At 58.4% G+C, this 13,209-nt stretch overlaps 1 protein-coding gene across 1 annotated transcript in view; it reads left to right on the top strand.

The window, feature by feature from the left end:
- MYT1L (myelin transcription factor 1 like) overlaps positions 1 to 11,761 on the top strand; it is a 333,949-nt gene extending 322,188 nt beyond the window's left edge. Inside the window, 4 exon segments of the mRNA XM_032496947.1 lie at positions 1,115 to 1,206; positions 7,520 to 7,623; positions 10,446 to 10,589; positions 10,903 to 11,761. Of these exon segments, the coding sequence (XP_032352838.1) occupies positions 1,115 to 1,206; positions 7,520 to 7,623; positions 10,446 to 10,589; positions 10,903 to 11,043 (481 nt within the window). The 3' untranslated portion in view covers positions 11,044 to 11,761.
- The last annotated feature ends 1,448 nt before the right edge of the window (positions 11,762 to 13,209 follow it).

Genomic DNA, 13,209 nt, shown 5'->3' with positions numbered 1-13,209 from the left:
ACCAACAGCTTGGAACTTCCTTGCAAGGAGCAGAGGAGACGTGTGTTGTACAGAGATATGTCTTCCCCAAACAACTGCTAAAATCTGCATTGGAAAAACATGTTAGAAAACCTGTGCGAGGAGACACCTGAGGCCTCCTGCCGGACTGTGCCAGCCGTTGCTCGTGGCCACGTGATCTGCACCAGCACTGGGCGTGCGGGTGTAGCTACGGCGAACCCCAACCATGCGTCACGGTGTACGGACGGGGTCCTAGCCCTGGAAATGCGGACGGAGCACCAAATTATACATAGAAACCTGACACGTGTGAAGGAACACGCGCGTAGGCGCTCTCGCGACACGTGTGTATGAAGGGCCAACGGGCCGCTGACGGGGGTGCAGGGGGACCATCCCGTGTGGCTCCTTGGGATGGTGGCCGGGTGGGGGGGCCACCAGGGGCAGGTGCGAGGACACCCAGGCTCAGACGCTCAGGCCCAGACTTTGTTCTCAACACATCCCCAGAGGGGAAGAAACCGGGAGGAGCCGTCCCACCGAGACGGGGTCGGCCCCTCGTGCCCAGCCCACGTGCACTTGCAGACCCCCCGGCAGGAGACGCCTGGGGGTCTGGACCCTCCCTGCAAGGTGCCGGCATACGGTGCAGACGCTCGGGGGAGCTGGGGGAGCTGAGGCTCCGTGTGGGGTCCCTCAGCTGACGGCAGTGGGACAGCTGGGGCCCCGGGCGCCAGGCTGGGGGTCTGGCGGGGAGCTCGTGCCTCTGCCCCCTTCACTTCCGTCGTTGGAAATTAAGTTTTGAATCCAACCCTTGTACAAGTTGGAAACTTTCTGCCATAAAGCAAGATGATTACTCCGTAAGTGTCCCGGCAGCCCTGAAAGGCTGATGCGGCCGTGAAGGGGCTGGTCTCCGTCCCGGCCCCGAGCCCCGGCTGCCGGACCTCACCCGGGCCATGCAGCAGCCCAGGGCTTGTATCAGCCCGCAGGGTCCTTGGCGCACGGACACCGCCCCAGGGTTCGGCGGCCCTGCCCTCCTGCCCGTCTGGTCTGCGTCCCACCTGCAGCTCACCCTGTGCCGGGACCAACGTGGCCTGGTGACTAACGCCATCTCGTGTCTCGTCCCCAGCTTGTCGGGGTGCCCGAGAGCCACGTCGGCGATGAAGAAGGCGAAGCTTTCGGGGGAGCAGATGCTGACCATCCGGCAGAGAGCCAGCAACGGTAACTGCGCCCCGTCACCCCGACCCCTGACCAAGCCCACCGTCCCCGCCACGCCCCTCAGGAAGCAGCCACAGAGGGCCCTCTGGCCTGTGCAACGCCCACCCACTGGGGAGGAAGCGGCCTCCCCACCGCCGTCCCCCGACTGTGGCCCCATCCCCTCCCCTGTGCCCTGGGGGGCCTCCCAGGGGCTAAGCCAGGGGTCCCTCGGGCCGCACATGGCCCGCCCACCATGCCCCGCACTCTCACTTTGGTGCCGGACCCCTTCCAGTCCACCAGCCAGTCCCTCCCTGCAGATGCCACGTGGGGCCACGAAGCTGCAGGGCCGGCTGTGGGGGCAGGAGGCCTCAGAGGTCCCGCCAGCCACCCTCGGGGGCCACGTCTGTGTAGTCCCTGCTCACTAGGGTCTGTGTGTAACAAGCACGCCTGGTGCTTTCAGGGCCAGTCAGCAAGTCCGAGTGTCCCCCAACCGCCCTCCTGCCAGGCCCCCCTGCCCCCCGTTTCAGCTCATCCCGTAAATCGGGGTCCTCTTCACGGTCTGCTGGGCGCTGCGTTTTTTGAATGTTCGTGTTTTTCTGTTGAGGACGTCCCTGTTGAGGAGGCCGGAGCCAGGGCGACAGCGCTGCCTGGTGTCCTGACTGAGGAGGCCAGGAGGGCGGGGCCGGAGGGAGGCAGCGTCCCGCTGCGGTCGTAGGGCTGTCGGCCAGGAGCTCAGTGGTCGTGAATCGGCAGCATACGTTAGATAAGGCGTCCTTAACAGAAAGCTGGGTGCTGATCCACTGATGACAGAGGCTCCCGGGGGCGTCCCCAGTGTGCCCCCAGGAGCCGAGGGCCAGCAGTCACCAGGGGTGTTTGCAGAGACTTCAGAGGACAGAACTCCACAACTGAGGGGCAAGCTTGGACCTCCCCTCCCGGCCCCTGGGAGGACTTCGTGAGGAGGGCGCTCCGGCAGAGCAGGCTTTCTCACGGATGGGGTGGCGCCGGGCTCTGGCCAAGGCACTGCCCTGATTTTGTGTCCCTCCAGGAGCCGAGTGCCGGAAAACAGGGGTCCCCCTGGAGCCGTCACAGCTCAGGCCCCCAGAACTGGGCGTCGGGTGGAGCCCAGGCCCCAGTCCTCCTACGTTCTGGGGCTACCCCTCCCTGGTGGGCCCCCATGGGCCAGGACACAGCCCTGAGGAGCTCGCGGTCTGTGGGTGCGCGGGCCCCGGGCCTCGGCCTGGAGGCTCCTGCTGCTCGCTGGACGCTCATCTTCGGTCCTGAGGACAGCGCGGGCGCCTCGGGGAGAAGCACTCTTAACCTGTCGGTCATCATTTACCAGGAAGACAGCCGGGTCTCCACCTCGAAGGCTCAGAGCCCAGTGTTCTGCGCCCACCTCTGCTCAGGGCAGGGCAGCTGCTGGAGCCGTTGGGACGAGCTGACAGGCCCTCAGAGTCGGCCCGCATCTCCCGTCAGTCCTCCAGCCAGCCCAGCGTGCGGAGCTGGTCCAAGACCCCGGGGCCACCAGCGCCACCTCCCACTCGCCGACGAGGGCTGTGCTCGTTGCCAGGAAGGAAACAACGTTCCCTGAGCTCGTTCCAAAATGTTTAGCCTGACACCTCACCCCCAACACAACCCTGGCTCTGAAGCAAGAATCTCAGGCAAACTGATCTGAGCCTGTGCCAGTTTATGACTCATGGATGGAAGGCAGTGCAGGCCCAGAAAAGAAAAAAATCAAGACAGTAGGCCTCCACACCCGGCGGGGCGGCCAGGGAGAGGGCCACTGCCCCGTTGCCGTCTCTCAAACTGCCGTCTCTGTGCAGAGGGCAACAGAAATACAGGGCCCTCTTTCTGTAACCGCCGGACATGGCGGTTGACCTGGAAGGACTGGTTCTCTCTTGGAAAAGTAGACGTAAGTTGGAAGAGCCAGCCCCCAGCCTTCACCGTGGCTGGGCACCCGCACTGCCCTGGCTAGCAGGGGCGCCCGCTGGGCGGCCGCTGGGGACGTGTGGCCATGGGGCACTCCAAGGAAATCTGTTTCCAGACCCTCAGATTCCACCTGACTGTCTCCGGAATCCGATGAACTGAGAATCAGTCTGTCATCTGCCAGCTGTTCCCCCACCCTCCCCACGGCCACCCAAGAAAGGCTGCCCCCCCACCAGTCCTGGACTCGCACGTGTGCAGGCGCCTAACAAGGAACCACCCAGGAAGGCTGGGCTTCTGAAGGCACGTCCGGGGAGAGCTTCAGGACGACATAGGGGAGCAGTGCTGAGCTCTTCAGTTCATCCAGGCAGAACCTCACATCTCCATCCACCCACTCATGTGTGCTTCCGCCCGTCCACCCTCCACCCATCCACCTACCCACCCCCTCATCCATCCACCCACCCATCCACTCATTGCTCCTAGAATAAAAATTAGAGACGGAAAGTTCATTATGGGGGGCCTTGCTGCTGCTCTGATTAGTTTCAAAGTGGCGGCGGCCTCTGTCAGAAGGCTGATTTGATCTACAGGTTGTTTAGATAATAAATCTTGATTTGCCACTTAGTTTATACAGTAGACTTTTTTCATAAATTTTGTCAAACACCTGGTCCAAGGTTTTTATAGAAATATATTGAAATAACTCTGCAACATATAATTTCCTAGAAATACACCTTTTTGGCAACTAATTTAAGTCACAATAAAAACCTTTAGATGACAATTTCAGGACTTACGAGAGAGAGGCATGTCTTGTTTTTAATTCTTTAATTCAACAAATATTGAAGCCCACTGCACTAGACCACATACAAGATTATGGCTTTTTCTTTTAAGTGTCTGTCAACTGACACGACGATCCTGGGTCAGCGGGACGACATGCGTCTGCGCTGCTCTCCGGCACACAGAGATACACCCGCAGACACGAGCGCCCCGATACTGTCTGGTGCCCTAGAAGCAGGACCGCTGGCGTCTTCCGTGGCCCCCGTGTGGGGAATCTTGCTGCAGGGCAGGCATCTTACATAGCTCACTTGTTTCTTACACCCACTGCATAGGAGAGGTACCTGTTTGCAATGGAGGGGTTTGAGGTTCCAAGGCATTAAGAAAATTGCTCATCACGGAACTCTCAAGTACCAGGATACGGATTTAGATTTGCCATGTTTCAAAGCCTGGCACTAAACCCCAGGATCCTGAATCCTCTCGTCAAGGCCATTCACAAATGCCTCCAGACCTCAGGAAGCCTCCGCGGTAACGCAGTCTCTGTCCCCTGTTCAGACATGGTTTTCCATGAAAGTTAAACAGAACATAATTATTGTTGGACACTCTTTCCTCAAAATTCAAACCAGTGAAATGGCCCTCCAAGGTCGCACCTGTATTCCAGAGACGCCACCTTCACTTCCCATGACTTTATCAAAATTCTTCTAAGTTCCCATTTGCCAGAATCTAGCCCCAAGACAAAGATGCTGGAATTGGGGGCATTCTGTGTGCCTTGCTGCGTATGAGAGACCATTGATGGAGCGCCTCTGACGAGCCAGTTGAGGGGACGCAGTTGGAGTGTTGAGGCATGCTGGCCTTTCCCACGGTTCTCTGGGGTTTATAACAGTGGAGTGATCGTCAGACTGCCAGCCCTGAAGTGGACTCCTTTGCCTACAATTCCATTCACTTCTCAAGGGAAACGTGAGGTCTTGGTGTTGGAAGCAGCTGTGTAGGGCATTTTTCACCCTTCCTACCATGGGTTATCTAAAATCCAGTATTTTGAGCAGCTAGCTCTGGGGTCCGCAGCAGGTGGCCCCCCAGGAAGAGCTACACCAGCTCCGTGTGCGAACCCTGCCCAGAGCGGTCTCTGTAGATGCCGTCAGGCTGCTCGTTGGCAGGTTCGCGTCACGTGCAAGTAGAACCTGGACGTTTCAGTTACACGTGGAAGAAGACTGCTCCTGGGGGTGCCGACGCGCCTCCCTCGCCCGGCGTCTCCCCGGGGGGAGAAGGTCCACCCGGGGAGCCGAGCCGCAGAGCACTAGGACGTGTATCGGCGGCTCCAAGCCCAGCCTGCCCCCGAACAAGGACCAGGACGCCTCGCGAGGCTGCCGGACCTCGGGACAGGAGAACCGGGGAGATGCTCTGTGCTTCTGAGAAGGGCATGAGGCCCCTCCCTGCACGTGGTTCTTCTTCAACAGAAACTGCGAGACACACCTGGAAAAAGAGAGGTTTTCAAATCGTCCAAACTTAAAAACTGAAGACCTGTGACATTCAGAGCATGCTCAGAAATCTTCGCGGAAACTCACCTGGAAAACCTGACGGTCACAGCCCGAGGAGCGAGGGGCTGTGAGTGTTCCTGGTTTACACGAGAGGTGCTCCCAGTGCGTTCGGACCGCTTGCAATGTAGCTGAGTGCTGGGACGAATCTTCGTGAAATAATAAATTGACTCCTGATTGGTTGCTTTACAAATCAGGGTTCTCCTGCCCTGGGCAGTCTCACCTCGAAGTGCGTCTGAGCTGTTTCTGCAGAGGAATGGCCACACTGCCCACCCCCGACAGGCACCTCCCGTGTTCCAAGTATTAGGGACATTAACTCAGTCGGTTCCAACGCCTAATTTTGGAAGATTGCCATAAAGGTCTAGTCACGTATGAAAAGGGAAAGCAAGCCACTCAGCTGCGGTGGTGGTGGCTCCCCAGTGCCTTTCCAGGCTGGGAGATCCGGGGACAGGATCCCTGCCTGCCTGGGAGGGGCAAAGCCGTGATCACATAAACTCGTACACGGTGCAAATAAATAAACCAATGATTAAGTAAACGGGGGGAGAGCAGCCCACACCTGGGAAGCTCCCGGCAGTATTTTTATCACGTCCTTGGCTGCTTTTTGGGTGCGTTTGGTAAATAGGGAGGCTTTGCAGTCGAGGTGCCAGCGGAGGACGCACCCTGGGGACCTTAGAGGCCGAGCAGAGCTCAGGGACGCAGAGGCGTGGCTCCTGGTGAGGCCACAGCGGTCCCTCGGGTGGGGTGGTGGCCGGAGCAAGGCGGAGGCGGAGGGCAGCCCGTGTGTGGGGGAGGCCTGCTTCCACACCAGAGCGGGTCAGCAGGAGAGACGACTGGGAAGGAGGGCTGATTACATGGGCAATTAGATTAAACACGAGGGCACGCTCCTCCCGAGGGCTTTTGTGAGGACAGGGGACGTCATGGAAGAAATGCGACTCTGCAGAAGGCAGCTTACTCTTTCCAATCTTTTTTTTCATTTCACTAAAATTGGCAATTAAGACCCAACCCCACTGATCCCCCCAACTCTCTTTTCTTTGTCCCCTAGACGTCCCATTAAGGGAGGACCCTGTTCATCAGTCTCTGGCTGTATTTCAGGGATGTCAGGGGTCTCCCGTCTCGGGCGGACTGTACCCCTCTGTCTGCAAAGCTGGACCACAGTGTCTGCCCCCCAGACCCCTGGGTGCCTGGGCTGCGTGTGTTTTTCTCCAGTTTTGAGTGCAGATCCCCGGCTGAGCTGTGTGAGTGGTGGGGGCAGCCACTCTGCACCCTCAGTGGCAGGATTTCAGCCATGGGGAACTGACTGCCAACACCAGGAGGACAGAGACCTTTCTGACCCCAACAGCCACCGGCAGAGCCGGCCTTGAAAAGACCCCTTGCAAACGGATGCTCTGCAGGTGCAGCTCCCCCAGGCCCTCGTGGGCTGCACACCCCCCACCCAGGACGCCGCTCAGGCAGGATGTTCCAGCAAAGCTGGGCAACCCCGCGGGTCTGAACGAGGGGTTCGTTATTGGTCAGCAGTTATTGGGACCTGCTGTCTGTCGCTGCCTGACACTCCCTCCCACGGGAGGTGGCTTTCTCAGCTTCCAGGAATCAGGGGTGTGGTTACATGTCTGTTGTCAGGTCTCCTACCCAACTCCTAGACTTGGTGAGGGCAGGGGCCCGCTGGCTCATGTGCAGATGTGTTAGCAGAGCCTGGCTGATTCTCAGAGTGATGGACGGGGGGGATAGAGACAGAGGGACAGAGACAGAGAGACAGAGACAGAGAGACCAGAGAGAGAGTGAACAATGAGGCCACTCGTGACCTGCACAAGGTAAGTCCGTGTCCAGGACACAGCTGTGGCCAGAGCCAGAGGCCCTGGGTTCCCATCCCAGGGAGAAGGACCCTTTCGGTTTGGGGTGGGGGTAGTCTGTGTGCCCTCCGTTGACTTCTTCGTTTTTAGGAGCCTTAATTGTAAGCAGGATGGTTGTAGGGGCAGAAGACACAGAGACTGTGACGATGTTTTTAATCCCAGAGTACACTTCCCCAGCAAATTTGGTTCCAAGTCTAGAAGGAACTGAGACAAGGCTGTGACTGTCCAGCCCCGCCTGCGGGCGGTCTGACTCGCCCTCCGTCGTTCCAGGCATCGAGAACGACGAGGAGATCAAGCAGCTGGACGAGGAGATCAAGGAGCTGAACGAGTCCAACTCCCAGATGGAAGCCGACATGATCAAGCTCAGAACTCAGGTAACAGTGTTTGAAGCCCTCAACCAGCGTCCCGAGTGCTGTGACGCCAGGAGACGCCGGGGCGGCACCTTCCTTGCTCTTTGCCCCTTTTCGCCTCGATTGGCTCACCTTTTCTCTTGGTCTCCTGCTGAGATCATTTCGGTGGCAAAACCTGCTGGGGCCACTGGACGCTAGCTTTCTGTCCGGTGTCGGGGCGTTAATGACACGCCCTTCCTGAGCAGCCACTCCCGGAGGGCCACCCGGCGCTGCCCGCGTGAGCGCTCTCCCACCAGGGTTTGAGGGCCCCGATGTCACTGACTCGTGTCGGTGAACTGAGTCGGGCGACAATCCTGGGACTTGAAAGGCACGCCTGCTCCTTGGGGCTCCCAGGAGCCCCCGGTCTGTGTGTGCAGGTCCCCAGCCCCACACGTGGGTGCAGACGCCCAGTGCCCTGTGGCCACGTAGCGTGGTGGGCGGGAGGATACGGGCCTTTCTGAGCATCGGCCGGAGGCCACACCCCAGGGGCTTTGGTCCTGTAACCCCACGCGCTCACAGCAGCCCCCCTGGTAAGTGTCCACACCTCATGCTACACATAAGGTTAGGTTCGGAGCAGTGACCTCTGTGGCTGAGTCAAGGTCGCAGATCTGGCAGTGACCAGCTGGCCTGGCCCATCACTGGCCACACGCCGGCCGCCTCCCCGAGGGCTTTGTGGAGCCCGACGCCCAGGTGGGATCTCCCTCACGTTGCCGTCACTGGTGAGGCCGGGGCTCCTGTTCTCTTAGCACCCACTCTGCCTGGGGCCTGGACCCCCACCCGCCCACAGTGGTCCCCTCCCGGGCAGTCGCCAGCCTTGCTGGGATTCTCAGGCCCAAAGACTTACCCGAGGGCTTATGAGGCCAGGGACAGTCACTGCTGACCCCCGTCCACCATCCACCAGGGCACAGCCTCCCCATCAGAGGAACCATCAGGATCCCAGGGCTGCCCTTCCGTGACCTTGGGCAGGTGTGAGGGCTGAGCGTCCCCTGCCCACCAGGGCTGCCCTGTCCACTTGTTCGGGCATCAGCCCCCCCACTGACTGCAGCCTTGGCCCCAGCTGTGCTCCGACTGGAACCTTGTCCGAGGCAAGCAGGAGCTTTCCTTAGCTTTCATTCCAAACCCACAGCTTTTCTCCCCGAGGCCAGGCCGAGGCCGGGGCAGGGGTGGGGCGCTGGCCAGGGGAACTGCACGGCCCTGCTCAGGCAGACGTGCCCCAGGACCCAGGTCATGTGAGGACACCTGCCTGGAGTCTGTTCTGCTGCAGAAGTTGGGGCACCAGACGGCCCTGATGACCCCCTGAAGGGCACATCTCTCAGCACTGTCCTCCTCTGGCAGGGCTTCATCCCCCGGCGTCCTGGAGGGCTCCCCCACCTCAGCCCCCACTGCGAGCATTTCCCATGTGCCGGCTCCCCTGTCCCTGACCAGAAGCAGTCTCACCCCTGAGAACAAGGCCGGGCGCGGGGGTCCAGCTCAGGACGCGGGCTGGACTGGGCTCCCGGGACGCAGACACAGAGCATTCCTGCCCGGAGCCCGGTGCCTGCCCGCCGCCGCCCCCCCCCCCCCGTGACCTGTCATCCCTGTGGGGGTCCTGGCTGCCCATTTGGGTCTTTTTTGATGTCACTGTGACTCTCAGGTCCTGGTGGCACCTGTGCACATTTGATGTCACAATGAATTCTAAGGGTCTTGTCCCTGGCCTGGCTGATGAGGGGTGACCACCCAGACGGTGCGGTCAGGCCGCTCCAGGGCCCAGGCTCCCCTGTGCTCAGGTCAGAGGGTGAGCTGCAGGCTGGGCGAACACCGGCCCTCAGTGAGGAGCCGGCCAGTGGGCATCACAGGAGGTCCCGGCTCTGGTGAGCGGGTCAGCACCTACACAGAAGTCACGGGAAGCCTCCCGCTGACACCCAGCCAGGCGCCCTCCTCCCACGCCTCCCACGGCCCGCTAGCATGTGGGGGCACACGCAGCTGCAGCCCGGCCCTCCGAGGCCACACGCTCCCCATGGACGTCTCTGCCTCCTTGTCTTTGGCCAGAGCCCACCGTGGAAGACCCTGGAAGGCTGGAGGCCCCGCTGCCAGGCTTGCTGGCACCTCGAACACCCCAACCCGGTCAGAGACCCCGGGGAGGGACAGAGCCGCACTGCTGTGTCCCTGCCACCCGTGCAGACGGGCAGCTCTCCCGCTGAGCTGAGGCATGAAGTGCGGGTGTCCAGTGGTAGGTGGAGGCCAGAGGGCAGCACACGAAAGCCCCTCGACCACAGCAACTCTCCCTGGAGCGTTAGAGGAAGGAAGAGCAGCCGGGAAGCCACGGCACAGGGTTGAAGCCATCACGTGCAGGCAGATGTGCCCGCCTGGTGCCCACGGGATGACGTGACGCACCTCACAGGTGACTAGCTCACAGGTAATTGAAGCCTTACCTGTGCAGGATCAGATTCAGATGAAGGGGACGTCTGAGCAGCAGCCATGACCCTGATCCAAACAAACAGCCCATCACGCAGTGGAAGCAGCGGGTCAAAGGCACGGCTGTCCTGTGCTGATCTCTGCACAGGCGCCGGCAGAAGCTGACACAGCGGGAACCTACCCTCCTTAACTCCTTCTCAGAAAGAGGGCCCTCGTCGTCCAGTCGCCAAGTTTTCAAGTGCGATGACTCAGAGCATCGAAGGCGAGCCCTGAGAACGACCAGCTCTTAGCCTGGAAGCCTCCTCCTTTCGAGCGAAGGGCTTCCGTCTCCGCCTCGGTAGCCGAGTCGCCGCGCGGCGAGGTGCGCGCCCCGCCGGCTTGTGTTACATGTCGCGCTGCCCTGTGTGTTTCAGATCACCACCATGGAGAGCAGCCTGAAGACCATCGAAGAGGAGAACAAGGTGATCGAGCAGCAGAACGAGTCCCTCCTGCACGAGCTGGCCAGCCTGAGCCAGTCCCTGATCCACAGCCTGGCCAACATCCAGCTGCCGCACATGGTAAGTGACCGAGGGCGCAGGACAGGGCTCGGCGGCCCCCCGCCGTGCGCACCGTAGGGTAGCTCTCTCCTTTCCTGTTCTCCTGGTTCTTCGCGCTCTGGATGCTTGCGGTCACCTCCCCCAGACCATAGCGCTGCCCGCTAGGACCTCGGTGGGGAGGACCCAGTGAGCCCCGTAAGGTTAAGTTGCTCTGGACAGGCCTCCCGGTGTCACAGGGACAGAGGCGCTGCGCTGCGATGCTGTTGTGTGCTGATGTGAGTCTCCCATTCAGAGAGTACAAGTTGTGTATGAACTACTATTTAATATCTCGTAGGATCCAATCAATGAACAAAATTTTGACGCATACGTGACTACTTTGACGGACATGTATACAAATCAAGACCGTTATCAGAGCCCAGAAAGTAAAGCCCTGCTGGAAAGTGTAAAGCAGGCTGTGAGAGGAATCCAGGTCTGAGCAGCGGCCGCAGCGGCGGGGCCTTGCTTAAAGAAGGACGCCTCTTGCTGTCTGCTGCTGTCTTGCCAGGAAGTGTCATACACGCACTTCTGTTGAAGCAGTGTTATGCTCACCAGACGTCATGATGATTTCATGTCTTGCTCTGAAGATAGTACCTGCAGAATAGTTCCGAATCCATTCACATTTTGTGCGTTTCATATAAGCTGGCTTAGTGGACGTGCCATGTAATGTTACAGCTGCTAATGTCCGCACACGTGGGGCACATATATTCCTGAAGGGGTAAGCTGATCCAAGTAAACAGAGTGTACATTCTTTTTAATGCTTTAGTGATTAAATGTTCTAGTATTTTGAACTGAAATGGACAAAAAAAAAAGAAAAGCTTTGAACGATCGTTTGGTCCTGCAGCCACTTTTTAGATGTTATCATTTTGCCTCATGTTGGAGGATTTTACGGAATTTAAGAACTACATTTTATGTGCATATTGTTTCATAGCAAGAATTGGTTGCAAAAAAATGCTTTATTTTTGAACAATGCTTGGAAATATTATGTGATTTTTTTGTTTGTTTGTTTTAGGAGGATGGTGTATGGTGGGGGCAATAAATGAGGTTTTTTGCATTCCAAGGAAATGGCATATGGATTAACTGTAAGAAATGAGATAAGTAATTTATTGTAAGACAACATCAAGCCATGGAAATTTGGCAGAAGATTCAAAGCAGCTTAAACAGCACTTTTAAATTAACTCCTGAGCATTACATGGTGTGACTGTGGGAACTTCAGTTAAGACAGGGACTCAGGAGAGGTGGATGTGACCTGAGGACCGCCTCTTCCATTTTCAATAAACTTTGGAACAAGCTTCTCTTATCTCCCCGAGTCCCGTGCCCCCCTGAACTGTCTGTTATCGCAATGTGCTTTCTCTAACAGAACCTGTGTGTTTTCCTTTAAGCTCAAAGACCGCGTAAGACTGTTTATTTCCCCTTTCCTCCTTCAACAGTTATGGTTACTGTTGTCGTTGTTGTTATGATTTTACGTGTGGGGAGACAAGCAGATGATCCGAGAGGCCTCCAGCTGCTGGGCCAGCCTCTCTGCCGGCCTGGGTGGGAAGCAGCCCCGTAGCGTCCCCCCGCCCCCTGTCGCTTTTGAGTAAGCGTGGGTCCCACCCAGAGGCAGGACGCCCTGTCCTGCCTTCCGCTGGAGACCGCTTGACCACGGACACGTGCAGAGCTCTGTGTGGTTTGTCGCGACCTCCTCTGAGCATGAATGCAATCAGAGTTTAGGAGTAACTCGATGTACTTCAGCACTTTCTGCTGTACACTAGATCATCGTAGACGTGTTTACACCCTGGAGATCCGCTTGTCTTCTCCCGACGGCTGCACTATGTGTACGCGTAAGACCACTTCCCGCCGCTGCATCCCCGCCCCAGCGGTCCCGAGGGCGCCGCGCGGCCGCGCTTTCTGACTGACGTTGACCTGATGTACATGTGACAGCACCCTTCCTTCCGTGTCTTGATGTTATGCAGGAAGTACAAAAGTACTTTAAAATTTTGTTATGGAGAAAAAGATGGGTTTTGTAAAAATAAAAAAAAAATATTTTTAGCAGAACAGGACTTACAGGGTCATTGTCCCCACAACGTGCCAGTCGACTATTTGCACTTACCTTGTCCTATATATCCGTGCGGAGGTGTGCAATTCCCGCGTCAGTAGCCTTGCGACCCTGACCCTGGAAGAATCTGAGGAGGCCGCCCGCTGCCCCGCGGGCGTCGGGGAGGGCGCTCACAGGGACCTCACAGCAAACGCTGACACGGTTCTCCACCTCGGTGTGTATATGTGTACAAACACGTGCGCATCCCAGCAGCACTTCGTACGGCTCGCTGTACAGAGCTTACAGTTCTCCAGGAGGACTTTGGTAACGAGCTGGGAGAAGACGGTGTCATTCCTCGGGGCTCCGCCGCACCTTCTCGGGGGCCCTCCTTCTGTTGCGCGGTTCGTTGCGGCTGCCATGCTCAGAATTGCCTTTTCGAGAGCTGAAGCAAGGTGCTTCGCGTTCCGATGCCATATATACCGCCGGGGCCCCCGGCCCCGCGGGGCCCCGCTGTTCATATCGGCATATGCATCCCCTCCCCGTGGTGTCTGCAGCTTCTTTGCCAATATAGTGATGCTTTCAGTAGAG

The sequence above is a fragment of the Camelus ferus genome, chromosome 15 (assembly GCF_009834535.1).
Source record: "Camelus ferus isolate YT-003-E chromosome 15, BCGSAC_Cfer_1.0, whole genome shotgun sequence".
Taxonomy (NCBI): Eukaryota; Metazoa; Chordata; class Mammalia; order Artiodactyla; family Camelidae; genus Camelus; species Camelus ferus.
This window is presented reverse-complemented; position numbering and strand designations above follow the sequence as displayed.